Genomic DNA, 27,161 nt, shown 5'->3' with positions numbered 1-27,161 from the left:
GTTCCCGCCGCCGCCCGCCCTCCCCCGCGCACGCGCGGTGCGCGCCCCCGGCGGTGCGGGCGGGCGGGGGCCGGGGCGCGGCGCGCGCACGTCACGGCGTCGGGCGCGTCCCAGGGAGCCGCGCGCGGCGCCGGCCCTGCCCCCAGCGCGCCCCGCGTTCGGCCCGAGCGGAGCGGAGCGGAGCGCTGGGCTCGCCCGCTCCCCCCGGCCCCCCGCGCCGCCCCCGCCCCGCGGGGAGCGAACATGCTCCTCCGGCTCCCCGAGGCCGCCGCCGCCGGCGAGTGAGGAGCCGCCGCCGCCGCCGCCCCGGCCCGGCCCGGCCCCGCCGCCCGCCCGCCCCGGCCGCAGCCGCAGCCGCCCCGCTTCGCCCAGGCAATGACAGCGGCTCCGGCCCCGTCCCCGCAGCAGATCAGGGACCGGCTGCTGCAGGCCATCGACCCGCAGAGCAACGTGAGTACGGGCCCCGCGGGCCCCCGCCGCTCCGGGCCGACCCCCGCCCGGCGCTCCCGCCGCGACGCCTTTCTCCCCCTCCTGGGGCCTCCGGGGCTCCCGCCGGGGCCGCCCCGGCCGCCCCGGAGCCTCCGCTGCGGGCGGTAGCGCGGAGCTCCCGGCGCGCCGTCCGCCCGGGGTCCCGCAGCCGGCGGCGCCTCCCGCCCGCGCCCCCCGGGCCGGGAGCTCAGGGCCGCCCCGCTGGGGGCTCCGGAGGCCGCTCCCCGCCCGCCCGGGGCCGCGGCCGCCCCCGCCCCGCCGCCGCTCGGCGCCCCGGGCCCGGCCGGTGCTGCCCGGCCATGCGGCGGGCGGCCCGGCCGCCTCCCCACGCCAGGCCGCGGCTCGGGCGCGGCCTGCAGGGGGCTCTGGGCCGGCCCCGCCGCCGCTCGCCGGGACCTTCCGGGGCGCCCACCTGTTCCTCGGGCCCAGCGGCCGCTCCGGCCGCGGCCGGGGGCACCCCGGGCTGCGGGGACGCCGGGAGGGCTCCGGCGGTGGTTGCGGGGCTCTGGAGCTGCTCCAGCACCGAGCAGCCTCGGTCTTCGCTTTTATCCCTTCCTGCAGCGCCGTAATGAGCTTATGGGCTCCTTCTGGGATGTGGTGTAAGCACAGAAGTCAGCGTGTATTTTACCTGTAAGTGGCCTTAAGCGGCGGTTATCCAAAGGATCATTTGCTCCTTTTAAGGGTTTTTTGGCTCATCCGAGCAGTTCTCCGCTTAGGTGTTTATTACTGTGAGAGGACTGCAGGGCCCTCAATCTGTCCAATTTTTGAGTCTTAGATCAACAGTCACCGCCGCAGGATGCCAAGGTGGGTCTGTCTTGGCCATCTGCAGTTCGTGGGGGCAGCCTCTGGTGCATCAGGCTGAATGTGTACGTGTTATTTTAGGGGCTGGAGTGTGTGAAATGGTGCTTTGGTTCCATCAAAGTCATACCTGCTCCTGTCTGAACAAGTGCTTTTTTGTGATAGACCTGCATCAAAGTGCTAAAGTAGCTAATAAAGTTATTGTCATTTGGAAGCCCTCCCGGAGCAGCCTGCCTGTGTCATGGGGACTGAAGAAAAATCACCCTGGCCTTGTAGGTTCTGTAGAACTCCCTGGGCTGGGCATCTGTGGGGAGCTGCAGTGTTACACATTGGAGTAACAGTAACAAATCCTGGTGGTAATTGTGGGCTGTTAAATGTCAGCGTTGTCTGAGTTTGCAGTACTTTAACGTGGATCTTGCTGAAATGTCAGTTAGTGCACTTCATGAATCCTGTTTGCTCTGAGCTCTCTTTCTGTGGCTGCAGATTTTTCACTCTACGTGAGACCGAGTGCCAACCTACTTTAATAAAATTCTAGCAGATCTGTGGTGTCTTTTGACTTCAGAACTGTCAGCTGCAGTGGTTACCCTAATTCTGGTGTTACTTTGTCAGACACTGTGGCTGTGCAGAGCTAAGCAGCCAGGATGTCAATTTTGTGATGGATACTCCTCCCTTTCTCCACACGCTGTTGTGAGAGGACCCAAAAGAACCGGGCAGCTCCCTGCTCCCAACAGGTCAGTAGCCCCTTAAGTTTAGGAGTGATGTATGTTAAATTATAATTCTACATACTTGATACTTATCCAGGGCAATAATTGGTGGCAGAAAAATCAGCCCATTGTTCCTAAGTGCCTGTAGGCAGGGTCTGTCTTGCAGTTTAACCTTTTCTTGGAGGAGAGCAGAGGTGGTGTTGCTGAGGTTCATTGTGCAGGCTCAGAGCTCAGACTCTTGGCTCCAAAGCACATGGAATATGTGGTGGTGTTGATTGTTCACTACCTGGCACATCACTGGCATAGAGGGAAGAAAAACTCACATTTTGAACACGCTTAAAAAGCAGATTTTGAGTGTAATCACCCTTGGGCACCATCATGAGAGTACAAGGAGCTGCTGTGCTGTTTTCCTGCTGGGAGAGCCAGTGCAGCCATGAGCTGCTGTGCCTGCAGGGACTCATGGAAAGCTCCAGCTACTTTCTGCTGGCTCTCAGAATCTTCTTCTGACAGAATTAGTCGTGTTCAAACCTACAGCAGACATTGTTGTCACTGACTTCCTCATTTACCAAGAAGGCCAAGCTTTGAGGCCTAGATTTAATTCCAGTTTTTCAGTGTAGTTGCTGTGTGTGTTTCTGGAGAGGCTGAAAGCTCAGGTGGGCAAAACCAGTCCAGTTCTATGGGGCTGAGGAGGGAGGACATGCTTTACTGTAGGGTCTGTAAATTTAAACTTCACTTAAATTCCTTAACACGAGCTGCCATTGTGGGTATTTATTCCTGAGTTGGATCTTGGTCGACTCACAGGTCATGCCTTAAGTGAAAAAAAAAAAAAAAAAAAAAAAAAAAATAGGACATAAGTTTCTCTACCTCTGTTGGGTTGAACTGGTCAAAATAATGGTTTCCCCAAGCTTGCAGAACCTGCTGGCCTCAGGAAATCATCTCCTGTGCTGATTGTTCATCTCCAGCTGCTCCATAAAGCCCTGCTGACTCGGGAGCAATATTGAATTTACACATGTTTAGCACTTGAACCTCCTCTAGTAACTGCTGCAGAATATATTTATAACTTGGTTTCTCACACTTAGAGGTTACCTGTGTAAATTCTGAACTATTTCAAAGGAGACCTATAAGAAATAAGCTATTTTTAAAGGAACTTACATCATCCTAGAAGCCACCCGGGATGTCTGGTATTGTGTCTTCATTTATTCAGCCTTTTCTCCTCGAGGAAACATATGGGCAAACCACTTCTGCTCCATGACCTAAGCACTGAGTACCAGCATCACTTTCCTTCCAAGGCTTCTGTGAGAACATAGCAGGAGGTGGAGGAGAGCAGGAGTTCTGTTCTGCGAGGTCTCACAGGGGAGATGTTCCTTGATTCTGGTGGGAACAAGGCTGAGAAACCACCCCTTCAGAGCCCCTTTGCCTTGGTGACTCGTGCTCTGTGCTGCTGGGGGGGTTTTTTCCCTGATAAAGTCAGGAGTAATGAGAAATGTTGATTTTTTTGCTCTGTGGACGAGCCTGTCGTTTCCAGCCAGCTGCTAGAATTGTGCTTGCAATTAAATGGTTCCTCATGCTGAATATGTAGCAATCTGTTCCTGTTTTTAAATATTAGATAATAACTTCATTATTTGCCATTAGTACCCCTCTGTGACACAAACCCAGCTTTGGTTTGAGTAAGAGCCTGCATTGTGTGCTCCCTGTGAGCTTGGGCTTGGCTCTAACTCAGCCTGTGCTTCATGCAGTACCTCAGCTGGGCTTGCTGCAAGGACCTTCAGGAGTGGTCCAGGGCCTGAATTATTAATAATTAATTAGCCTGTGTGTTGGAATATCTTGGGTGGTGCATTGGCATGGGCTGATCTCCCAGCTGGCACGAGTTGCATGGTTAAAGATGCTTTAAAGGCTGTTTTCTCTGTTGGTTGTTTTACCAAGGTGCTGGAGGCAAAACCCCCCTCACCAGTGGTACAGGTGCTTTCCAGTAGTGTCCTAAGAATGCTTAATAAAATACTAAATATATGTAGAAAGCAGGGGAAGCTGGTGCTTCACTTCCTGAGGGTCCCAGAGATTTCTTTGGGTGCAGAAATGTTACGTGTGGGCGAAAGTAGACTAGGAATGGCTCTTGCTTGAGCTTTATCCTTTTCTGTGAGCCCTAATGAGCTTAGCAGTTTTGAGGGAGGTGCAGAGAACCTGTTGTACCTCTTGCCCTCTTTGTCCCTTCCCTCACTTGCAGCTCATCTGGTTTGGAGCAGCCTCACGTTTTGTGCAGGAAGGCAGCAGGTTGTTCCAGCTGTGTGACAAAATGCAGGGGGTTGGGGAGCATTTCTTAATGTGCAAGGTCTAAGGTGTTGTTATCATGTCAAGCTTTAGTTTCACATAAAGATTTGGGCCTGATGGAGAGAGTCCCATTGCATTCAGGTTTTTTTAGAATAACTTTAAATGAGGTCTGTATTTCTCAGTGTTCTTTATTACAAACACTTGGATTCACTTGAATTCACTGTGTGGGGGTGGTGATGCAGTTGGTTTGAATATTGCTTGTCCACTTCTTTCTGAAACAGCTTATTTGATTTAGTGGCAATGCAGGCTGTCACTTCTTGAGAGGGGTTGGAAGGCTGGAGGTTTAAAAACTTCTGATTTGTTCAGTGCCCCTTGTAGCAGTGAGACCATTCTGAGCTTTGAGGCTGCCTAGACAAAATCTGAGTGAACAGAGATATCAGAGAGTTTAAACTGTGGGGTCAAAGCAAGGGGAATGCCAGACTGCTTTTCAGTTGTTAATTCCTTGAAACTCCCCAGGTTGCAGTGATGATGGCAGTAGTCATTTGCTCTGAAGCTCTAATTTGAGTGTTTGTTTCGGCAGCAGTGACAATTTAAATAACACCCACTTCTTATCCCTGCTACACACACCCATTTTATGTGCACAGGATGGTGTGGTGAACTGAACTGAGGAATTGATCAGGATTTCAAGAAGAAAAAAGGCAATATATGGATCTTTTCCCAGGTAGTTTTTGATGTAGCTCAATTAGTTGATAAAACTCCTGGTGCATCACAAATAGTTTTGGCAGCAGAATTGGGTCCTAAAGTGTTTTATTGAGTCTGGAAGCAGAAAAGAAGAACATCCTGGTAGGGTGGGGAGGCCCTGGCTCCCTGGAAATGCCCAAGGTCAGGTTGGACAGGGCTTGGGGCAGCCTGGGACAGTGGAAGGTGTGGGAAGGGAATGGAATGGGATGGGCTTTAAGGTCCCTTCCAGCCCAGCCCAGTGTGTGATTCCATGAGGAGTGGAATGTGGCTGCTTCCTGGGTGCTTCCCTGCTGCCTTGGGACCTGGCAGGAAGGAGGTGTTGCCACCTGGAAAAGTTAACCACGCCTGTCTGGGTTTTTTGAGGTGACAGTGGCTGCCTTATGGTCGAGTTTCACTTGCAGAGCCTTTTTTTGTTGCTGTCACTTGTGTGTGGCTCACAGATGTCTGAATTATCCTGTCTTTGTGGGCATGCAGCAATACAGGGGCTCTGAATGTGTCCTGGAATAACTGGGAAACATCTTCACAGCCAGCCAGGAGGATGCTCCTGAGTTGTAATTCATGAGTGAACTCTGCAAATCAAGAGTAAACCACCACCTTCCCCTAACAGCTCTGTGGACAATGCTCCAAATGATCCAAAATTGGATTGATTTGGCTTGAACCCTGTGCTTACACCAGCTGAAGCTGCCAGTGGAGCTGGGAGAGCTGCTGGGATCACATCCCCACCTTCAGCTGTTCTTGTTCCCTCCCTTGTGCTGACCCAGGCAAGGAACTCACCTGGCCCAGTCCTACCTGAACAGGAGCTCCTCAGGGACCCTTCCCATGGCCCAGATCCTCCTGGGCTCAGAGAGGGGCAATTGTGTGGCAAGGAGAGGTGACAGTGGGGTGGTGGCAGCTCAGGCTGTCCTGAAACAGCTTGAGCCCCCTCCCATTGTCAGACTGGATCATCAAAGAGCTTTTGAAATCCAAATGCTACAGCTTTGCAGCAGGGACCCATCTGCACGTGCTGTACGTGGGCCCTTGGTGGGAAACAAACCCTGAAGGCTCAGAGGCTGCAGGGAGAGAACTCATGAACACATTTTTATTGGTGTAGCCATGAAACAGCTCCTCAATGGAAGAACCAACTTTTTGTAGGTAATATAAATATGGGGAATAACCTGTGGCAGTCACCAGGAGCCACAGCTTGGAGCAGGCAGCTGCTGAGGGTCCTTGCAGGAGGGATGTGCTGGAACAAACTTCCCAGAAAGCACAGGACCCCTGGCTGGTGCTGCTCTGATTTGGGGTATCCTGGACCCTGTGAGAGGCCATTTGAGTGCACCTTGGCACACCTTGAAGCCAAGAGAGCAGGGAGCTGAGCAGGCCATCCTGGCAGGGCTGGAGCTGGATGGGATGGGTATGGGGTGGGTATGGGATGAGTATGGGGTGGGTATGGGGTGAGTATGGGATCAGCTCCTGCTGCCAGGGCACTGACACCAGAGGGGCCAGAGGGAACCTCCAAAGCTCCCATGTGCAGAGGGACCCAAGCTGTGCCTTAGGGAATAGGGAGACTTTCAGCTCTCTGGGGCTGGGCTGGGAATTCCAATTTGTCTTTTTGGGGGGGTTTTGTCTGGTAAGTTGAGGTGAGCCCAGTTTAGGGGTGCTGAGGTGTGTGTGGTTGCCTTTTTTTGGGGTTTTGCTGTGGCCATATGACACAACAGCACTGTCATCCTGGCACCTTTGGCTCCTGATCAAAGTAGCTCCACTGCAGCTGAAGCTTTCTCTCCCTGTGAGATCCTTTCCCAGTTTCTTCAAGAAGCTGCTGCAGGTGGCAATTATTGTTTCTTTTCTTTTAGGAACCACAAAAGTTTCAGGAGAGGGCAAGGAGGAATTGATTCTTCCTGCTGCAGAAGTTTGATGTTAGTCAAGATTCACTGCTTTTAAGGCATAGTTACCCCAATACATTAGGCTTGGAGTTAAAATTAACTTACTATTAAATTACTACTTCAGTGTAGTTTTTTTTTTACATAAAAACATGTCTGTTTTGCCTGATAATATTTTGCTGCTATCTCTTCTCACCAGTTATGTGCTTGGTGATAACACCAAATACACTCCTTAGGTCTGTATAATGTGGTAGGATGTGGCCCCACTTTTACACGTGGTCTTTAAAGAAATAATTTAAGGTAAAGGTAAGTAAGTACCTCATATTCAATTTAATGTAAATGTAGGTTTGTTTATTCAGTGTTCTAACAGCTAAATTACTCTTTCTGAGGGTAATTCATGCTTTTGGTGTTTGGAATAATATTTAAGTGCCAGCAAATTGCTTTAATTTGAGGTGCAATCTGCTCAAACTCTGCAGAGAATTGGTGTTTTCAGGGGCACGGCTTTCACAGGGCAGCCGTGCGTGCCTGAGTGCGATTGTTAATATCAAAGTGTACAATTTTCAGCGTGTCCAAACAGTCAGTGGTAGCAATTTCTGCTGAGGAGTCACTGGAAGTAAAACATAATTAGCTGTGTTTTAGTGAACAGAGTGGTTTCTAACCCAGCAGCTGGGGAGGAGGGATCCTGCATCCAAGGGATTCGGGGACACGCTCGGCTGGGCGTGTTTTCAAACTTGGAGCTGTGGAGACGACTGCAGAGGTGGAAGCCTTGTCTCAGAGTGACAGCCAGTGCTTCTGTGAGCTGCTTTCTCACATAGTTTCCATGCAGGATCAGCTTGCAGAGTATCACAGTTATAGTACAGATCTGGAGGGTTTGATTTTTATTTTTTGAAAGGAGTGTAGAGCTGTGGAAGGTAGAGGAATGTGGTGTTTTTTCCAGGTGGTGATGCACAGTCATAAATTGTCTTTGGTGAACAAATTTACAGCACATCTACAAATGTCTGTAACTCAAGCCATCACTTTCTGAGCAGGTCAGTGCATAGCACCCCTCATGCTCTGTAAATTAACTGCAGCAGGAAAGGACAGGGAGTGTCTCTATGTAACTTCTCATCCTAAAAGTTCCAGGAAAAAATTATTATTTCAGTATTGTATTTAATCCTTGGAGAAACCACAGCTGATTCTTGAATGGAGTTGAGCACAGTGAGGTGGAGGAGAAGATGCAAGAGGTGATGTTTTGGATTTTTCTGTGAAATTGGGTGCCTGCAGCTCCTGGGCTGAGCACAGTGCTCAGGAGCCTGGCTGTGTCCTGGAAAACTCAGGGTCCCTTGTCTTGTGAGGAGGAGTTTGTCTGTCAAAATCGAGGATTTGGGGTTTTGACTTTTGTATTCTCTTTGCTGGACTTTTCTCTATATAACTTGGCATCGTGAAAGTTCAAGGAAAAAATAATATTCTGGAGAAACCACAGTTGATTCTTGAATGGAGTTGAGCACAGTGAGGTGGAGGAGAAGATGCAAGAGATGATGTTTCAGATTTCTTTGTGAAATTGGGTGCTTGCAGCTCCTGGGCTGAGCACAGTGCTCAGGAGCTTGGCTGTGTCCTGGAAAACTCAGTGTCCCTTGTCTTGTGAGGAGGAGTTTGTCTGTCAAAACAGGAGCTTTGGGGTTCTGACTTCATATTCCCTTTGCTGGACTTTTCTCTATATAACTTGGCATTGTGGAAGTTCCAGGAAAAATAGTATTTCAGTATTGTATTTAATCCTTGGAGAAACCACAGTTGATTCTTGAATGGAGTTGAGCACAGTGAGGTGGAGGAGAAGATGCAAGAGGTGATGTTTCAGATTTCTGTGTGAAATTGGGTGCCTGCACCTCATGGATTTGGATTGATTTGGCTTGAACCCCTGTGCTTACACTGCTCAGGAGCCTGGCTGCATCCTGGAAAACTCAGGGTCCCTTGTCTTGTGAGGAGGAGTTTGTCTGTCAAAATCGAGGATTTGGGGTTTTGACTTTTGTATTCTCTTTGCTGGACTTTTCTCTATATAACTTGGCACCGTGAAAGTTCAAGGAAAAAATAATATTCTGGAGAAACCACAGTTGATTCTTGAATGGAGTTGAGCACAGTGAGGTGGAGAAGATGCAAGAGGTGATGTTTCAGATTTCTCTGGGAAATTGGGTGCCTGCAGCTCCTGGGCTGAGCACAGTGCTCAGGAGCCTGGCTGTGTCCTGGAATACTCAGGGTCCCTTGTCTTGTGAGGAGGAATTTGTCAAAACAGAAGCTTTGGGGTTCTGACTTCATATTCCCTTTGCTGGACTTTTCTCTATGTAACTTGGCATCGTGAAAGTTCCAGGAAAAAATAATATTCTGGAGAAACCACAGTTGATTCTTGAATGGAGTTGAACACAGTGAGGTGGAGGAGAAGATGCAAGAGGTGAAGTTTCAGATTTCTTTGTGAAATTGGGTGCCTGCAGCTCCTGGGGTGAGCACAGTGCTCAGGAGCCTGGCTGTGTCCTGGAAAACTCAGGGTCCCTTGTCTTTGGGGAGGAGTTTGTCAAAATAGGAGCTGACTTCATATTCCCTTTGCTGGACTTTTCTCTATATAACTTGGCATCATGAAAGTTCCAGGAAAAAATAGTATTTCAGTATTGTATTTAATCCTTGGAGAAACCACAGTTGATTCTTGAATGGAGTTGAGCACAGTGAGGTGGAGGAGGAGAAGATGCAAGAGGTGATGTTTCAGAATTCTTTGTGAAATTGGGTGCCTGCAGCTCATGGATTTGGATTGATTTGGATTGATTTGGCTTGAACCCCTGTGCTTACACTGCTCAGGAGCTTGGCTGCATCCTGGAATACTCAGGGTCCCTTGTCTTGTGAGGAGGAGTTTGTCTGTCAAAATTGAGGATTTGGGGTTTTGACTTTTGTATTCTCTTTGCTGGACTTTTCTCTATATAACTTGGCACCGTGAAAGTTCAAGGAAAAAATAATATTCTGGAGAAACCACAGTTGATTCTTGAATGGAGTTGAGCACAGTGAGGTGGAGAAGATGCAAGAGTGATGTTTCAGATTTCTGTGTGAAATTGGGTGCCTGCAGCTCATGGATTTGGATTGATTTGGCTTGAACCCCTGTGCTTACACTGCTCAGGAGCCTGGCTGTGTCCTGGAATACTCAGTGTCCCTTGTCTTTGGGGAGGAGTTTGTCTGTCAAAACAGGAGCTTTGGGGTTCTGACTTTTGTATTCTCTTTGCTGGACTTTTCAAGATGAGCTTCCAAGGGGCTTAAGCCTCACTGAGGCTTTCTGAAGTGGAACTGGAGAGGTTTTTGCCACTAGGTTAGAAATAAGCAGGCCAGGTTGGAGCTTGGTGAATGTTCTGCCCCATCCCTGGAAGTGTTCAAGGCCAGGTTGGACGGGCCTGGGACAGTGGAAGGTGTTCCTGCCCATGGCAGGGGGGTGGAATGAGGTGTTTGAAGGTCCTTTCCAACCTAAACCAGTCTGGGATTCCACAATTCCATATTCTGTGTTTAAATATTGAACAAATGCTGCTGAATCCTGGGTTCCCATGACCACACAGGGCAGTTGGCTGGAGTGGAGCTGCTTTTACAAACCCTGAGCTGAGAAGGCTCCATGCCCACCTCCCTTTATTCCCCAGCCAAAGGTAGAGAAGGCATTTTTGTTTCCAGGGAGCTGCTGAGGATTGTGCCACTGGCTGGAATGGCCAGAAATTCTCCAGGGATTTCTGGGGGGCTTTGCTTTCCTGACAGGTGACATTGTCCTGAGGTGACACAGCCCTCAGAGAGCAGAGGTGTTTGGAAATGGCTGACTGGCAGCAGTGTTTAATCTAGAATTTGGAGAGCAGTAATTCTAGGAGATGTGGAAATTGATTTCAGTTTTTTTTGTTCCATATCCATAAAACTTGTTTATGGTGGGTGCTGACAAGAATTCACTATTGGTAACAGTTGGTGAAAGGATACAGTGGCTTCTGCACAAACTTTCTCAGTTTGTAACGCTATTTTGCTATTTTCCTCGGGTTTTGTGAACACACACACCATGCCTAAACTCTCATGAGCAGTCACATGAGCATCTTGCACTTCAGTATAATAAATTAATCTATTCCACAAAGAATTCAACGTTGTGTTCACCTCAGCCTCCTCTATCATTTAAGTAATCAGCTGAGAAACTTCCCTAGAAATATGAGGAAAGTTGGCCTGCAGCATTTAAACTACACTGGGATGGTGATAAATGGTTTTACTTTTTAAAAAAGATTGAAAATTTTGTATTGTGGGGACATTAGTAGGGCCTTTCTGAGTTGCACTCAGATATAAACTGCTCTCTGTTAACAACTCTGGGCAGATACTTGAAGGGATGGGTAAAATAATATTTAATAAATATCGATAAAGGGGTTAATAATAACAGTATTTAATAAATATCAATAAAGGGGTTAATAATAACAATATTTACTAAATATCAATAAAGGGGTTAATAATAACAGTATTTACTAAATATCAATAAAGGGGTTAATAATAACAATATTTACTAAATATCAATAAAGGGGTTAATAATAACAATATTTACTAAATATCAATAAAGGGGTTGATAATAACAATATTTACTAAATATCAATAAAGGGGTTAATAATAACGATATTTACTAAATATCAATAAAGGGGTTAATAATAGCAATATTTAATAAATATCAATAAAGGGATGGGTAAAATAATACTTATAAATATTAATAAAACTATTAAATGATATTTAATAAATATAAATAAAGTGTATTTTACTAAATATAATTTAGTAAATATTAAATATGTATTAGATTATATTTATTAAAATATAATTTAATAAATATTTAATAAATATTTAAGTATCTGGGTAGATACTTTAAGGGATGGGTAAAATAATATTTAATAAATTGTAATAAAAATACTAAATAATATTTACTAAATATAAATAAATTATATTTTAATACATATAATTTAGTAAATATTTAATAAATATTTATTTAATGAATATTTAAGTATCTGGGTAGATACTTTAAGGGATGGGTAAAATAAGGGGAGGTACCAGCAGTGAGTTCAGGTGAGTTCCTTAAGCAGAAAGCCCCAAGCTGAATCAGAAGGGGCACATTTTAAGGCTGGATTTTCTCCATATTCTGTATTAATAATAATAATAATAATCATCCAACTGCATTTCTGTCTTGTTGAAGTAGGACCAGTTGTCCCCGTGACTTTGCTTGCACAGCAACCTCATTTTATGGCTCTCTAAATTTTGGAGCAATAATTTTGGACTTCAGTTCGTGGCTTATAATAAATAGTAACTACCAGGATTTGTGTGGTTGAAGTTTCTGTACAGGGGGAAGAGGAGGAGAAATGATTTTCCTGTAGGCAAGGAAAGTGTGTCACAGTTGGATGTGGGGTTATGGGCTTGGAGGGTGAGTATGAGGTGGCTGAAATGGTACCAGAGCCTGAGTGGGGACACAAACTTGGGGCATTTGGGATTTTTGGGATCACATGGAGCACAGTGAGGTTGGAAGTGGTGAATTTTTAGATCTTTTACAAAAGAAGCTGTTTCCTAGGGTTACCTGTGTGGATCTTTTTGAGAGGACAATTCTGAATTGCTGCTCTGAGTCCAGCTTGGACTGGATGGAAAGGGTGTGAGGTGATTGTGCTCCTTCAGTGTCTTCTGGCATGGCTGGGAGGGACTTGATGTGCTCCATCACCTTCCTGGAACAGCTCCTTCTGGACCTGTCTAATCTGTTCTTAAACCTCCAGTGTGGCTCAGGAGACTGTGGAGAGATTATTTGAGTGCACTGGTAGCTCCCTGGTTATTTCTGTGTGCAATCAGTATTTGTCTTGTTGCAAATTAGGCCAGTGAGCATAAAAACAGTTGATTAACATTTCTTTATTATGACTAATAATGCAGAGGAAGGCTTGTTTCAAGCTTCATGTGTCTCTTTCCTATTTTTTCAATACTGTGTGAAATGAAAACTTCACTTTATGCTATTAACCACGTTTCCAAAACACGGTTATCCTGCTGTCCTCTGGCCTCCTCTTGGTGCATGTTCTTCCTGCACTGTTGCAGCTTGAGATGAAGATGTAATTCCTCTGAATTTGATTCCTCTGCCATTCCTTACAGCTTGGAAAACAGCACTGAATGATCTTGCTTGCAGTGTGCTGTGGTGGATGCCACCAGCAGTGGCAGTGCCTGCCTGGGGTTTTGCTCCCTGGTTCTTGCTCTGTTCCTTCAGCAGGAGCTTTTTACCAATTATTTCATTTATTTAACCTCACACCCTTTCCATCTAATCCAAGCTGGACTCAGAGCAGCAATTCAGAATTGTCCTCTCAAAAAGATCCACACAGGTAACCCTAGGAAACAGCTTGTTTTGTAAAAGATCTAAAAATTCACCACTTCCAACCTCACTGCCCTGCACTGTGATCCCAAAAATCCCAAATGCCCCAAGTTTGTGTCCCCACTCAGGCTCTGGTACCATTTCAGCCACCTCACACTCACCCTCCAAGCCCTTAACCCCACATCCAACTGTGACACACTTTCCTTGTCTACAGGAAAATAATTTCTCCTCCTCTTCCCCTGTACAGAAACTTACCAAATATTTCATGTAGCCTCTTTGGCTACTGGGCTCTTTAAAATCAGGCTCATGAGTTTTTATTTGTCCAGCTTCACAGTCTGGTGGGGTGAGTTTGTTGTGGGGTGTGGAAAGAGAATTTGGGGAAAAGAATTCATATTGCAATGGATCTTTGTACATCTGCAGCTCAGGGTTGGCACTGCAGGCACGTTTCCTATGGTGTTATACAAAATGTTTAGTTACTGTTGAAGCCAACAGGTATTTCTTTCTGTAGTAACAAAAATGCCTTTCAGTTCCTGGCTAATAAACGTGAATGGAGAAAAGTGTTTCACTGTTGCTGTTTTCTGTTTGCCTTGAAGACATTTTCCTGTAGCACAGGGAACTGGAGGTGTGTCCTGTCTTCATCACAATCTGTATTTTACTGCCTCTTGTCCCATCCTCCTTTAGTTGGGTGGTTCCCCCTGCCTTGGCCCAGCCTGGAGCTTGTTCCTGCTGTGCCAGGGGCTTTGGGTGCCTCTCTGGGAATGGGAGAATCTCTCCCTGCAGAGCTGTTGATGGCACTCCCAGCTGCTGGGCATTCCTGTCTGGAGGCCCTTGGTGAGTGCCAGGGCAAAATGGGCTCTGTGCTGGCAAACTCGTGCCTGCTCTGGTGCCTGCCCAGCTCAGGGATGTGCATGGGCACTGCTCAGGGAAATATTTCAGCTCCACTGGTTCCTTCACACTGTGGAATTGTATTTCTGACCTTACTCTCATTTGCTGATCCTGCCTTTGTATAGCATATACAGGAAAGTATCTGTGTTATGTTAATTTGCCATTAAATTAAGCCTCAGTACAAATAAAATATATGCAGATTGGTTTGATTCTTTAAAGTAGACCTGGGAGTTTGAAATCTGGAGGTACAGATGCTTCAAGGAGCATTTCTTCTACCCCTTGCTTTGCAGCATAAATTTCTGATCAGTTTTCAAAGCATGAATTTCTCTGTCATAGAAAATTCTCCAAGTGAATGACTTTCAACTCAAATAATTGATTCCTTCATATTTAAAGGTGTGTTTTACCAAGTACTATTAGAAAACTGACCTCCACCTTTAAGAATATTTTTTTGTGTACTGGTTAATATTGGACTTTTGCTTGGCAAACTGACTTTCAGACATTTTCAATAATGTGAGCAAAGTAGTATTTAGTTTTTTACCAAATACTATTAGAAAACTGGCCTCCACCGTTAAGAATATTTTTTTGTATACTGGTTAATATTGGATCTTTGCTTGGCAAACTGACTTTCAGACATTTTCAATAATGTGAGCAAAGTAGTATTTAGTGTTTTACCAAATACTATTAGAAAACTGGCCTCCACCTTTAAGAATATTTTTTTGTATACTGGTTAATATTGGATCTTTGCTTGGCAAACTGACTTTCAGACATTTTCAATAATGTGAGCAAAGTAGTGCATGGTCATCTTTTTGGTATGTTGTGTCTGTGAATAGTATCTGGTGTTCCCTATCTTTAGACAACATCATGTCACACTGGGGCTGGGGGGAACTGTTAATAGATCAGCTGCAAGGGAACTGAACTAAATACCAGCAGGTTGTAACCTGAATTCTGACTTGGTGTGTTTGGTCTGTACCTCTGAACAAATGACATGACAATTTGCTGTTGGTGCTGTGTATTGTCAGTGCCTGCTGTCTCATAGTTCCTACACAAAATGCTAAATAAACTCTGCACTGCTGTATTGCTGTTGTCACGTTTCAATAAAGCCTCCTGAGAATAGCAACTTTTCTCTCCTCACTTTTTATTCCATGTTTTAGATGATTGTGCAGTGAAGTTGGTTTTGTACAAAAGCAGTGCTGGGGCAGGGTGTGACTCTGAGGGGGGACCCTGGTCTGGGGCAGGAGCTGCTGCAGGTGGCACTGAGAGCTCCAGGAGGAGGAACAGCAGGGATGGCCTCAGCCCTGGAGCCTGCACTGCACCTCCTGGCAATCAGCTCTGCCTCCCTGGCCTCTCCAGCAAGATTCACCTTCAACCTGGGATTTTCTTCAACATTTTCCTGCACTCCTTGAGGAGATTCACAGCCCTGGAGCAGGGGGAAGACAAAAAGTGCTCCTGTGAACTTCTGTCTGAACCCTACTGCCACCAGAAACCTCCAGCTTGGACACCTGGATTTGTGTTTGTAGGAGGAAAAAAGATCTGTTCAGTCTCCCACAGTGTCTCCAATTCTCTGCTTGCTTCTGTCACGCTGCTTTGGTGCTACAGGTGGGACAGTGTTGCAGAACTTTCTCTGAAACCATCAAAATTTGGAGTATTTATGGATGTTCTGATGAAGCAGTTGAGTGTGATGGCAAATCCATGTGTGTTGTGATACCTGGGTGCTCTGCTCAGCATGCCCATGGTGGAGTCAGGCTGTGATTGTTGTGAGCTCTGATTTCAGGAGGATGATGATGTTCCAATTTGGTTTTAGAGGATTGTCAGTGATGGGCAACTCCAGGCCAAGTTTAAGTTATCCTTTAGAAACTTGTGAAGGCTCTAATGTGACTCAGAAGGATGATGTTACTGTATGAAATGATGACTTTTGAATTTTGTGGTTGAAAAGAGCCTTTCTACCTGAAAGGCAGGAATCTGCATGAGCAAGGGGTTTTTTTTTGGAATTGTGCATTGAGTTTTTCATGTTGCACACAAAGAGCTGCTCCTTCTGCTCCAGGTAACTCAGAGCTGCTTTGTCATTTATCACAGTCTAGTCAGGCATGCAAAGATCTTTGGAAACATCCCTGTGAAATAGTAAAAAAACCGAAATAATTGCTTTATCTGAGTATCTGCAATAGAAAGTTCCTGTAACATTTGATTTCCAGGCTGCAGTGAGAGCGTGCAGGTTGTGCTGTGTGTCCAGGCAGGACAGGAAGGTGTTTTAGGGGTGCTCACGTTGGTTTTGGGGTCTGGGCTGGTGTGTAAGCAAAGGAAGGGAATCAAAGCATCCCACAGAAAACACATCCCAGCAGCTGGAATTGGTGGTAGGGCTTGTATGGATGCTGAGCTTGCTGCTGCTTTCAGATTTCCTGGGGGAAGTGGAGCTGGGAGGGAGCAGCTGTACCTCAACCTTCCCCAAACCCCTTAGAATTGCTGTGTAACACCCTGAAATTAGTCACTGACTGAGTCCTGCTTTATAAATGCTGAAATAAGATTAAGATAGCAGTTAAGAAAGGAAAATGAAGCTTCTTGATCTTTTCCTGAGAGTTCAGAAACCCCTGCTTTTGTCTGAGGCTGGAGTAAAAGCATTCAGTGCTTAACTTGGAAAAGATCTCAGCAATAGTAACTCCAGAGTGTGGCTGCATGACTTAAGGAGCCTTGCATGGAATAAATAAGATTTGTTTTCTGTGGCTGTCATTAGGCTTGGCTGGAAAGGATTATCGTGGATGACTCAAAGCAGATGTTCCCCAGGAAAGTTTGGAGTGAATTAGTGTGTGTGCCACTCAGTGCTCTCAGCATGGGAGAACTTGGAGCACCTTAGCAATTCCTTAGCAATTCCTTAGCAATTCCTTAGCAATTATTTTGAGCTGTTTGCTGCAAGCTCCTAAATGGGGGTCCTGGAAGTTGTTTTGGGGGGTCCTAAGGGGTTGCAGTGTGAGCAGACAAAGGCACATAGAAACCAAAATGCAAATTCCTGAGTTGCTGAGCTGGGCAGTTCCAGCTCAGTGTCCATAGGGAGCGGGGCTGCTGAATTCCCTGTCCTGCTCTGCTCTGTGGCACTTTACCTGGCTCTTCTGTTCCCAATGAGCATCTTCAGTAGCCCTTTGTGTTAATTGATGATCATTTCTGGTGCTGCTCAAGGCAGGTTTGGTAACATTACTGTCACTTTGGTTATGTGACAATGTATGAATTTTATTGTAACCGTTGAATTGGTGTGCAGGATGGGTGTGCTGCTGTTATCTCTACAGTGAACAGGTGATTTTGAGGTGTTTTGGGAGATCCTCTTGTTTCTATCACTGTATTTAACTGCACAACAAGAAATTTCATAATCTGTGTTATTTTAAAATAATCAAATACGATTTTTACTATAAGCTCCTCTTTATGCCACTTTAGACAAAACATTCTGAAAAAACCACACGAGGGGAAGGGAGGACAAGTTGTTGAACATTTTCTGTATTTATTTTCAAAGAATTAAGCTTCCCTAGAGGTCAAAAAAAAGAGAAAATGAGGGAGAGGAGCTGCTGGCAGTCGTGTGGGGTGTGAGATGTTCGTGCTCTGCTCAGCAGCTGCTCCGTGACAGCGCGTCCTCAATCGGTTACAAATGTGTGAGGAATCCAAAAGGGGTGGTTTGTGTTCCTGCAGGAGCTGAGGCTGCAAGGCCACTTTCACTGGCCCCAATTGGCACCACGTGTGCCCCAGAGCAGGGAGGGAATCACAGCCTGGCTCTGCTGCTGGGCTGCTTTGGGGCATCCTCTGCTGGGTATTGAACAGGGGCACAGCTGTGACTGGAAATTCCCTGAGCAGTTTCAGCTCTCTGTACGTGTGTGTGCACATCTTTCCTCATCTTCACCCTCTGATAGCCAATGACCCTGGTTTTGCCATCAGATTTTCACATAGATATGAATATTTGGCATCACTTTCCTCATCTTCACCTTCTGGTAGGCCAATGACCCTTTTTTGCCATCAATTCTTCATTTAGAAAATAAATATTTGGTATCACTTTCCCCATCTTCACCTTCTGATAGGCCAATGACCCTTTTTTGCCATCAGTTCTTCATTTAGAAAATGAATATTTGGTATCACTTTCCCCATCTTCACCCTCTGATAGACCAATGACCCTTTTTTTGTCCTCAATTCTTCATTTAGAAAATGAATATTTGGTATCACTTTCCCCATCTTCACCCTCTGATAGCCAATGACCCTGTTTTTGCCATCAGATTTTTATGTAGATAATGAATATTTGGTATCACTTTCCCCACCTTCACCTTCTGGTAGGCCAGTAACCCTTTTTTTGCCATCAGATCTTCATTTAGAAAATAAATATTTGGTATCACTTTCCCCATCTTCACCCTCTGATAGACCAATGACCCTGTTTTTGCCATCAGATTTTTATGTAGATAATGAATATTTGGTATCACTTTCCCCACCTTCACCCTCTGATAGGTCAATGGCCCTTTTTTTTTTTTTTTTGGCCATCAGTTCTTCATTTAGGTAATGAATATTTGGGGATTACCAGTAACTGCAAAAATAATTGTAGCAGTTAATGGTGTGTGCAACAGAGCCTTTTTCACTCTGGTAATTCATAGTCTAAAATATGTGTTGGGAAGGAGAGTATCATGTTTTGCAAGTTTAAAAATATTTGTCTGGAAACTCCCAGAATTGAGCTTTAACTATTCTAAGGGCTCTGGTTGTAAAAACTGAACAAAACAACCCTGATGTTGTGTATTGCTTCAACTGTGGTGCTAAACTCTCCTTCCTGTGCTCTGAGGGCAGGGCAAGGGTCAAAACATGGAAGAAAGTCAGAGCACTGAAGTGAAATAATAAGAACTAAAATATCTCAGAATAGGTGCTCTTGCTGCTCTAAAAGTTAAGCAGAGTTTTACCAGGCCTGACCTCATGGTAGGGCTTTAAATATCTGCAGAATGAAGAAAGAACCAGGACAAATTAATTCATCTTTGGCCTGGAGTTGGTTTTACACCCTATAGGAGTCAGAATCATTCAAAGCTTGCATTTAAATATAAATTTGATAAAAGTGAATCATAAAATCAGGACGATACCTCCTAAATAACAGAAAACTCCCAAACAGCCTTTAACAGTCCTGCAGGGATGCACTAAACATGGTCTGAGGCCAAGGTTTTCTGCAGGGAGGAGGGGATCAGCTCCTGGTGTTCCTGTGGGACCTTAGCAGAGGGGTAGAACTGACTGGAAAAGCCAATTCTGACACAAATCAGTGTTTTTAAGAGGAGGGGTTGTGCTGGGAGGGCAGAGCTGCCTGGTGGTGATGATGATGATGATGATGATGAGGTTTCAGGATGATGTAGGATCCCTGCAGAGGTTCTTGCTGAGAGATTTTTCTCACATGCACTTCACATCCAGTTGAGTCATAAATGCAATTAAGCAATAAATGAGACTGTGATTCAAGTTTTCCTTTGCTTATCTTTTAAATCTGTCTCCAAAGGTGAATTAGAAATTCCAGGTTTCAGCTCTCTTAACATCAGGTAATGGAAACAAAGATCTCTCTATAGGATCATAAACTGGTTTGGGTTGGAAAAGCTCTCCAAGATTAAAAAGTCCAACCCAGCACTGCCATGTTTACCCCTAAAACATGCAGTGGAAACCAATGATGGAAACCATTCAAATCCCACATGTGCTGAGGATGTGATCAGAGAACCTGATGCTCACCTCCTGAGGGGATGAGGGTTTGTGCACTTCCTCCTCCCCATGGCCAGCCCCAGCTGATGGTCTGGGGACACCAGCCCTGCCCCAAGGAGGGACCTGCAGGCTGGGACTCCTGTGTGCAGAGGAATCCCAGGAAAAGTGGGATTTCCCATCAGGAAAGGTGGTTCTGGGAATGGACTGCAGAGCAGTGGCCTGGCTCAGTCTGCAGTGGAGGAGGGAGCTCCACATGGAAGGGTTCAGCTCCACATTCCCACTGCTGCTCCTGTTCCCATTAGGTGTGCACAGGTAATTGATGATTTGCAGAGGGGTCTCAGAACTTTGTTTCTCAGTTTTATTGCCACTGTTTCCTCGGGTTTTACATAAGAGGGTGTTTGTTACAGCTCCTGCAGTTTCCAACTAGGTCAGTAAAAGTGTCCTTGTCCCTATTCCTTGAACAATCAGCTCCCTAAAGCCAGACAGTCTGATAGCAGTTTGTGATTAATGCTCCCAGCAATTATAAAGTGGAAGGTCTTAAATTACATTTGTTAACTAAGACCAGTACATGAAACATGAAGTGACTTTGTCTTCCTTGTTGCAGATCCATAACATGGTGGCAGTGCTGGAAGTGATCTCCAGCCTGGAGAAATATCCCATTACCAAAGAGGCACTTGAGGTATGTCACCCTCTGAACATGATTTTTTTTAAATGTATAAAAGGACGTTTCCCTGCCTTTCCAATTTCCATCTGAGCTTTTCTGGAAACAATAGATGGATTGCAAAGGATTCACAATTAAGATATTATTTTGTCATCTCGCTGAACACAGGGATCCTTTCTGGGCCCAGATCAGTATTCTGGGCAGCACAGTTCCTGTTTGTGCAGGGCACTACATTAATCATCACTTGCCACTGATTAATTCTGTTGTACTCAGCAATATCACCCTGCACTTCTGGTCACCTTTGTAGACATTTGGTGACAAAACACCTAAAATCTGAAATAGGAAAACTAATCTTAAATGCAGATAAGCAGATTTCAAGGCCTGATATTTGTGGTGAGGTCAGGTGTAGAGAGCTGAACTCTCACTGGTCACTTGTAGAAACAGTCCAAAGAGGTTTTCTGGGTGAATTATATATTTCTTTTTCACTCCTTGTATTGAAATTAGCGGTGTTCTTGCTTTTAACTGTTGCTTAATTACAACTCCACCTGTATTTCAACATATCTATGACAACAGGTTGCATTTTCTCTCACAGTCTGGTCTGTGGTCTCCTTTGAAGTACTTTCCTTAAGAAATCTGACTTGTGGAACAGTTCTTTGTTTTCAAATGTGCTTTGGGAACAATCAAACACTTCCTTCCGCTCACGAAACCACCTTGGGACTCCCTGGGAATGTTGTTTAAATGGCTTTTTCATACATTTCCACGAGGCTGGGGAATGAAGGGAGAGGAGAGAGGTGGAGGAAAAAGGTAGGACCCAACTCACACCTGGTAGTCAGGTTTGTCAAATGGAAATTTTTATTGTTAACAAGTTGCTGTAACAGGCAAAGATCCTGGAATTCTTTTCTCTTGGCTCTCTCTGCAGATCTTTCACTTCCCTTGTGATAAACACACACCTTTGGGTGCTGCATTTTTCCCCTCGAATCTGAACCTGCACCCTTATTCTTAAAGGTTATTTCTCATTAAAAAATTCCTTCCTGATGTTTTTCCCAGCTCTCCTGCTTTTACCAGGGAATAAAGACAGCATGACTTGAAACCTGCAGTCAGTTTCATGTGGCAGAACACTGGACTAATCCTTTCCAAAAACATTAATTCAACACTTAAATCTTTAGTGTTTTTAACCAGGTGTTTCTCAGGGGCGAGCATTACAAAGCAGAACCATTCCTTAAGGATTTGGCTTGGCATGATACATGTTTGTAAACCACCTTGTCTGTCTTTGTAGGAAACCAGACTCGGGAGGCTTATCAATGAGGTGAGGAAGAAGACATCCAATGAGGAACTTGCCAAACGTGCCAAGAAATTGCTGAGGAATTGGCAGAAGTTGATAGAACCCGTAACCCAGAACGAGCCAGTGCCAAGGGGGCTGCCCAACCCGCCAGGATCAGCAAATGGAGGTGCCCACAACTGCAAACCAGACTCCCAACTTCCTGCTGTGCCCGGCGCCAAGCCCATCAGCGAACTGAAAAGCAGGAATGATATCCAGAAACTCAATTCTCCAAAACCAGAGAAACTGGGAAATAGGAAAAGGAAAGGTGATCACAGGGATGGGCATCAGGGCCCTCCTCCCCCAAAGGTCTCCAAAGCTAGTCATGAAGTATTACAAAACTCTTCACCCCCTCCAACCAATGGAATTGGAGGTAGTCCTGAAAATTTTCCTAGTCCTGTAGACATAAACCTACATGCAGGGCCCGAAAGCAGCAGGACAGATCTCAGTGAAAACGATAAACACAATAAGATCCCAGTAAACGCTGTAAAACCTCACACCAGTTCTCCAGGACTTGTAAAACCTTCAAGCACTTCCTCGTTACTAAAGACTGCAGTGCTTCAGCAGCATGAGAAATCAGAAGAAGCCACGGGCCCCCACCAGCCCAAGAGCCCACGCTGCTCCTCCTTTAGCCCCAGGAACGTTAGGCATGATGCTTTTGCTCGGCAGCACACCACGTACTCACCAAAGGATTCGATGCCCAGTCCATCTCAAAGGTCTCAGTTCGCGGACGCCGCGCCGGTGCCGTCGCCGCCTCCATCCCTGATGCAACCATCCACGCCTCCCATGCCGGCCAAGAGACTGGAGTTCCCTCCTCAGGCGGCCCCCGAGGTGGCACAGCACTGGCAGGAGCAGCAGGGAGCCCCCGAGGGCCAGCACAGGCACACAGCAGGGACACTTCAGCAGCACACGGCCCCCGGCTGCAAAGGCCACCCCGGGGAATCACACACGGGCTTCCCACAGGACACTTCCAGAATGGACAGTGATGATGCTGCTTCAGGGTCTGATAGCAAAAAGAAGAAAAGGTACCGACCCAGAGACTATACAGTCAACTTGGATGGGCACGTGATAGAAGGGGGTGTGAAACCTGTGAGGTTAAAAGAGAGAAAACTCACTTTTGATCCCATGACAGGACAGATAAAACCTTTAACACCGAAAGATCCTTTGCAGGTAGAAATCCCTGCACTTACTGAACAGCACAGGACAGAAACGGAAAAGCAGGAGCAAAAACCCAACCTGCAAAGCCCCTTTGAACAAACGAACTGGAAAGAGTTGTCCAGAAATGAAATCATTCAGTCATATTTAAACAGACAGAGTAGCTTGCTGTCTTCATCAGGAGTACAGACTCCAGGAGCTCACTACTTCATGTCTGAGTATTTAAAGCAGGAGGAAAGCACTAGAAAAGAGGCTAGAAAGACTCACGTTCTAGCTCCTAACAGCAAACCTACAGACTTGCCTGGGGTCACCAGAGAGGTCACGGGCGATGACCTCGACAGAATACGTGACCACAACTGGCCGGGCGTGAACGGTTGTTATGACACACAGGGTAACTGGTATGATTGGACACAGTGCATATCCTTAGATCCACACGGGGATGATGGGAGATTGAACATCCTGCCTTACGTCTGCCTAGACTGAGAGCAGTTCTGCTGAGCACGCTTTGTACACCTGCACTTAGCAGAACTGGCAGACACGATGCCACTTCCAGCTGGAGAGAGCCTCCTGTCCTGGACAAACAGGCCCCACGAGCAGAGGGGGGGAGGGAGCTGGGCCTTTCCAGCTCCTTCCTTTAAATTCTCCTTTTTGTGAAATGCTGCTACCAGTTTACTAACAATTGCAAAAGGAAGGCATACGAAGGTTTGATCAGTTGAGTTTAAAACTCTTATAGCGAGCCAGCTATAAAAAGTGTTAGTCCCCAAGAAGTGAAGAGGATTTCCAGCACTTTCTGAATGCCGGAATCTTATTACAGGCAGGTACAGAGAAAAAAAAAAAAATTGTGGAAGTTACCTTAACAAAATATGCATCTATTTATTTGACTTGATTTGGGTTTTTATTTGGCAGTGAGATATTCGAGAGACAATGTGCAAAAACTGTAGTTTTATTTCTATCACATCTCTGAACATGATTGCGTTATTTAAGAGTCATGTGGTACGGAGATTGGGTTTTAAACAGCAGGTGTTGCACTGCAGGCTGGGCCACCAGCTTCAGCTCAACATTCCATAGGCATCCACATATTTTAGTCTGGTTTCAGTTTAAATCCAGTCTCTGAGAAATGCTGCAAAAACTAGATGTTTAACGATATTTTTTGATCCCACCACCACCAGCCAAATATTTTTCCTCCTTTTCCCTTCCTGCAAACTTATAGGTAAAAAACAAAAAGACAAAAAAAACAAAAAGACAAAAAGAAAAAAAAAAAAAGAAAAAAAAAATCACCTTTTCTAGAATCTAAATGTAATGAGGGTGCTACAAGTTTGTAACTGTACTGTGAGAGGGAAAAAGGAAGCCTGTTTGTATGCTGGAAATATACTTGTTACCATTCCTTTAGATATTGTTTGCCTTATGGATATCCATCATAAACGCAATTTGCAAAAACAAAGAGCCTTAGTGAATGTACAGTAACTAGACTTCTGTGTTCCTGGGATGCAGAAGGGAGCAACTTTGCTATTTGGTCCTTTAAGTGGACACGTTGTGATATAAATGTGGAAATAAAAAAAATTTGCACAAACCAGTTTGTGAATTATTTATATACACACTCCACTCGTTTTCCCCCCCTGAGTCTGCTCAGTCCAGCCCAGGCAGGGGAGCCCTGGCAGCAGGGACCCCTCAGAGCAGGGAGGTGGAGCTGAATCCCTTGGACACTGCCCCAGGGAGAACAGGAATGTCTTCCAAGAACCTCGCTGTGCTGTCCAGTCACACAGGGTGGATCTGTTTTAACTCTGGAGACTGATAACCCAACTGCTGATAATGTACCTCAAAGTCTAAAGAGATCAGATTTCATCTTTGTAATGTTTTATGCCTGTTTGTTACAGTGCTTTCTGAAGCAGCCTGGGGTGTAGAAAGTGAAGGATTATTTCTATTAACTGTACTTGCTTTAATATTTGGGACTGTGTTGTTTGATGCAGTCCCCACTGTTGGGCTTCTGTTCAGAGGGTTGGGGAGGGGACACTATACCAAAAATATTCCTGGCTTTAGTGATGTTAACTCTGTTAACTCATCTGTGCTGGAGATGAGCCCTGGCAGGAGCTGTCCTGCCTTTGAGGGCAGAGTGAAGCTCTTCCCTGATTTTTCAAAGGAGGGTGCTCCTGGCCAGGCTTGCATGGTGTTGGTTCATTCCCTGGAATACAACTGATGAAGTCTGGTTTATTTTTAAGTCATTCTTGTTCATCATTTATGATCTGACTGTTACTGAAATGTGTGGGTATCTCAGAAATAACAATGTCTGTGTGCTTCCATTTCTGAAATCTGAGGTCTGAGAGTGAAACCAGAAGTGGTTACCAAAAAATGCATCCAAGTATATTTTCAGGTTACTTCCATTTTGTCCTCCTGCAGTTGCTGAGGTTGAGCAGTGTGGTTTAGAGCTGGGGAAAGCTCCTGTCTTGCAGCTCACATTTGATGGCAGAGGGCTAAGCTGCTGGTCATTTTGGAAATGCTTAAGTTTTGTTTCTGTAAAAAAAGTACTGTGCATCTTATCTCCTCCTGCCCTTCCTCCCTCCTTCCCTGAATGGTCCCATTTAGGAACAGGGTCCGTGCTCTTTGGAGGCCTTTGAATTCAGGAAATGACAAAGTATTACTTGATAAATTCCATCTTTTTCTCCACTGCTTCCATTTCTGATGCAATTGATGGCCCTTGACTGCACTGGGTGAGGTGATACCCAAAGCTCATCACAGCTTTCAGATTCCACCCAAACTGCCTGTGCTGGTGCTCCTCTCTTGGAGGAAGCATCAGGAATCAGACCCAGCCCTTTCCCTGGTGGTACAAAAACTGCTGGAGAAATTCCCTCCCGATGCAAGCTTTAAATCTTGTTCCTTGCTGAGTTTGTTGCTGCTGTAAGGGGTCAACTCACTTGTGTGTCCTCCAGGGTGAGATGAGGCTTGACAATCTTTATTTCAGCATGCCAGTATAACCAGTTCTGTGAGCTCCAACAAATGTGAATAAGTTTACAAGGTGATATTTTTTTGTCAATTTTGTAAACAAGTTCAAATGAAGTTTACCATGTGCGTACCTGCTGTGTACTCTCATTTGTGCATGACTCAGTTTCTCTGCTACTGCTTTCTCCTACCTCTCTCACAAAATTTCTCCTTCTAATCCTAACACCTGAAGTTAAAACGCTGCCATTTCTTCCTTGTCACCGGATGACACGAAATGGCGCATCAGCAAATCCTCTGGGGAGTCACCATCACCCAAAATGCGTGTTTTTATGGCCAAATTCATTCTGCAGAGGTGTCTTTGACAGGGTGCATGGATGAACCGGGCTCTCCAACACCCCCTCCTGCCTGCCAGGTACTCACCCATCCTTTACCCCGGCCGGTGCTCCGCCTTCCTCGCTTTAGTTTTAAAGGTCGGGAGCGCTGGTCCCGGTGCCTGCGAGCCCGTGACCTTCGCTCCGTCCCTGCCCTGGCGCTGCCCGGCGCTCCAAGGGCCGCCGCGGCCTCCCTGGAGGCGGCTCCGCTCCCTGAGCGCCGTCCCGGGTCACAGAAACCCCTGGAGCTCCACGGCCACGGAGCCGGCACCGAGAGCGCGGGGACCGTGCGGGGCCGGGCCCGGCTCACGGCAGCCCCTGGGGCTCCATCACCCTGAGCGGGGCCAGGCCCGGCTCACGGCAGCTCCTGGGGCTCCATCGCCCCGGAGCCGGTACCGAGAGTGCGGGGACTGTGCGGGGCCGAGCCCGGGTCACGGCAACGCCTGGGGCTTCATCGCCCCGGAGCCGCAACCGAGGGCACAGGGACCGTGCGGAGCCAGGCCCGGCTCACGGCAACCCCCGGGGCTCCATCGCCCTGAGCGGAGCCAGGCCCGGCTCACGGCAACCCCCGGGGCTCCATCGCCCTGTGCGGGGCCAGGCCCGGCTCACGGCAACCCCCGGGGCTCCATCACCCTGAGCGGGGCCAGGCCCGGCTCACGGTAACCCCGGGGCTCCATCGCCCTGTGCGGGGCCAGGCCCGGCTCACGGTAACCCTGGGGCTCCATCGCCCTGTGCGGGGCCAGGCCCCGCTCACGGTAACCCTGGGGCTGTGCGGGGCCGGCACCGAGGGCGCGGGGATCCCGCGGGGCCGGGCCCGGCTCACGGCAACCCCTATGGCTCCATCGTCCCGGGGCCGGTACCGATGGCGCGGGGACCGTGCGGGGCCAAGCCCGGCTCACGGCAGCCCCTGGGGCTCCATCACCCTGTGCGGAGCCGGTACCGAGGGCGCGGGGACCCCGCGGGGCCGGGCC

General features: G+C 46.8%; 1 protein-coding gene across 4 annotated transcripts; it reads left to right on the top strand.

Annotated features, from left to right (window-relative positions):
• Positions 1–127: 127 nt before the first annotated feature.
• Positions 128–25,952, top strand: MED26 (mediator complex subunit 26). 4 transcript variants are annotated; one of them, XM_071452030.1, is made up of 3 exons: positions 128–450; positions 20,356–20,430; positions 21,689–25,952. In XM_071452030.1, the coding sequence occupies exons 1-3, from the start codon at positions 376–378 to the stop codon at positions 23,366–23,368; spliced, it is 1,830 nt and encodes a 609-aa protein (XP_071308131.1). In that variant the 5' UTR covers positions 128–375; the 3' UTR covers positions 23,369–25,952. The 4 variants fall into 4 exon arrangements, with proteins under 4 accessions (XP_071308131.1, XP_071308132.1, XP_071308133.1 ...); XM_071452031.1 differs by lacking the exon at positions 128–450 and adding an exon at positions 7,053–7,159; XM_071452032.1 differs by lacking the exon at positions 128–450 and adding an exon at positions 13,431–15,671.
• The last annotated feature ends 1,209 nt before the right edge of the window (positions 25,953–27,161 follow it).

Source organism: Agelaius tricolor, unplaced genomic scaffold (genome assembly GCF_023055355.1).
Source record: "Agelaius tricolor isolate 1412-34295 unplaced genomic scaffold, bAgeTri1.0.p SCAF_33, whole genome shotgun sequence".
Classification (NCBI taxonomy): Eukaryota; Metazoa; Chordata; class Aves; order Passeriformes; family Icteridae; genus Agelaius; species Agelaius tricolor.
The sequence above is the reverse complement of the archived record's forward strand: the minus strand, read 5'-3'. Positions and strand labels throughout refer to the sequence as shown.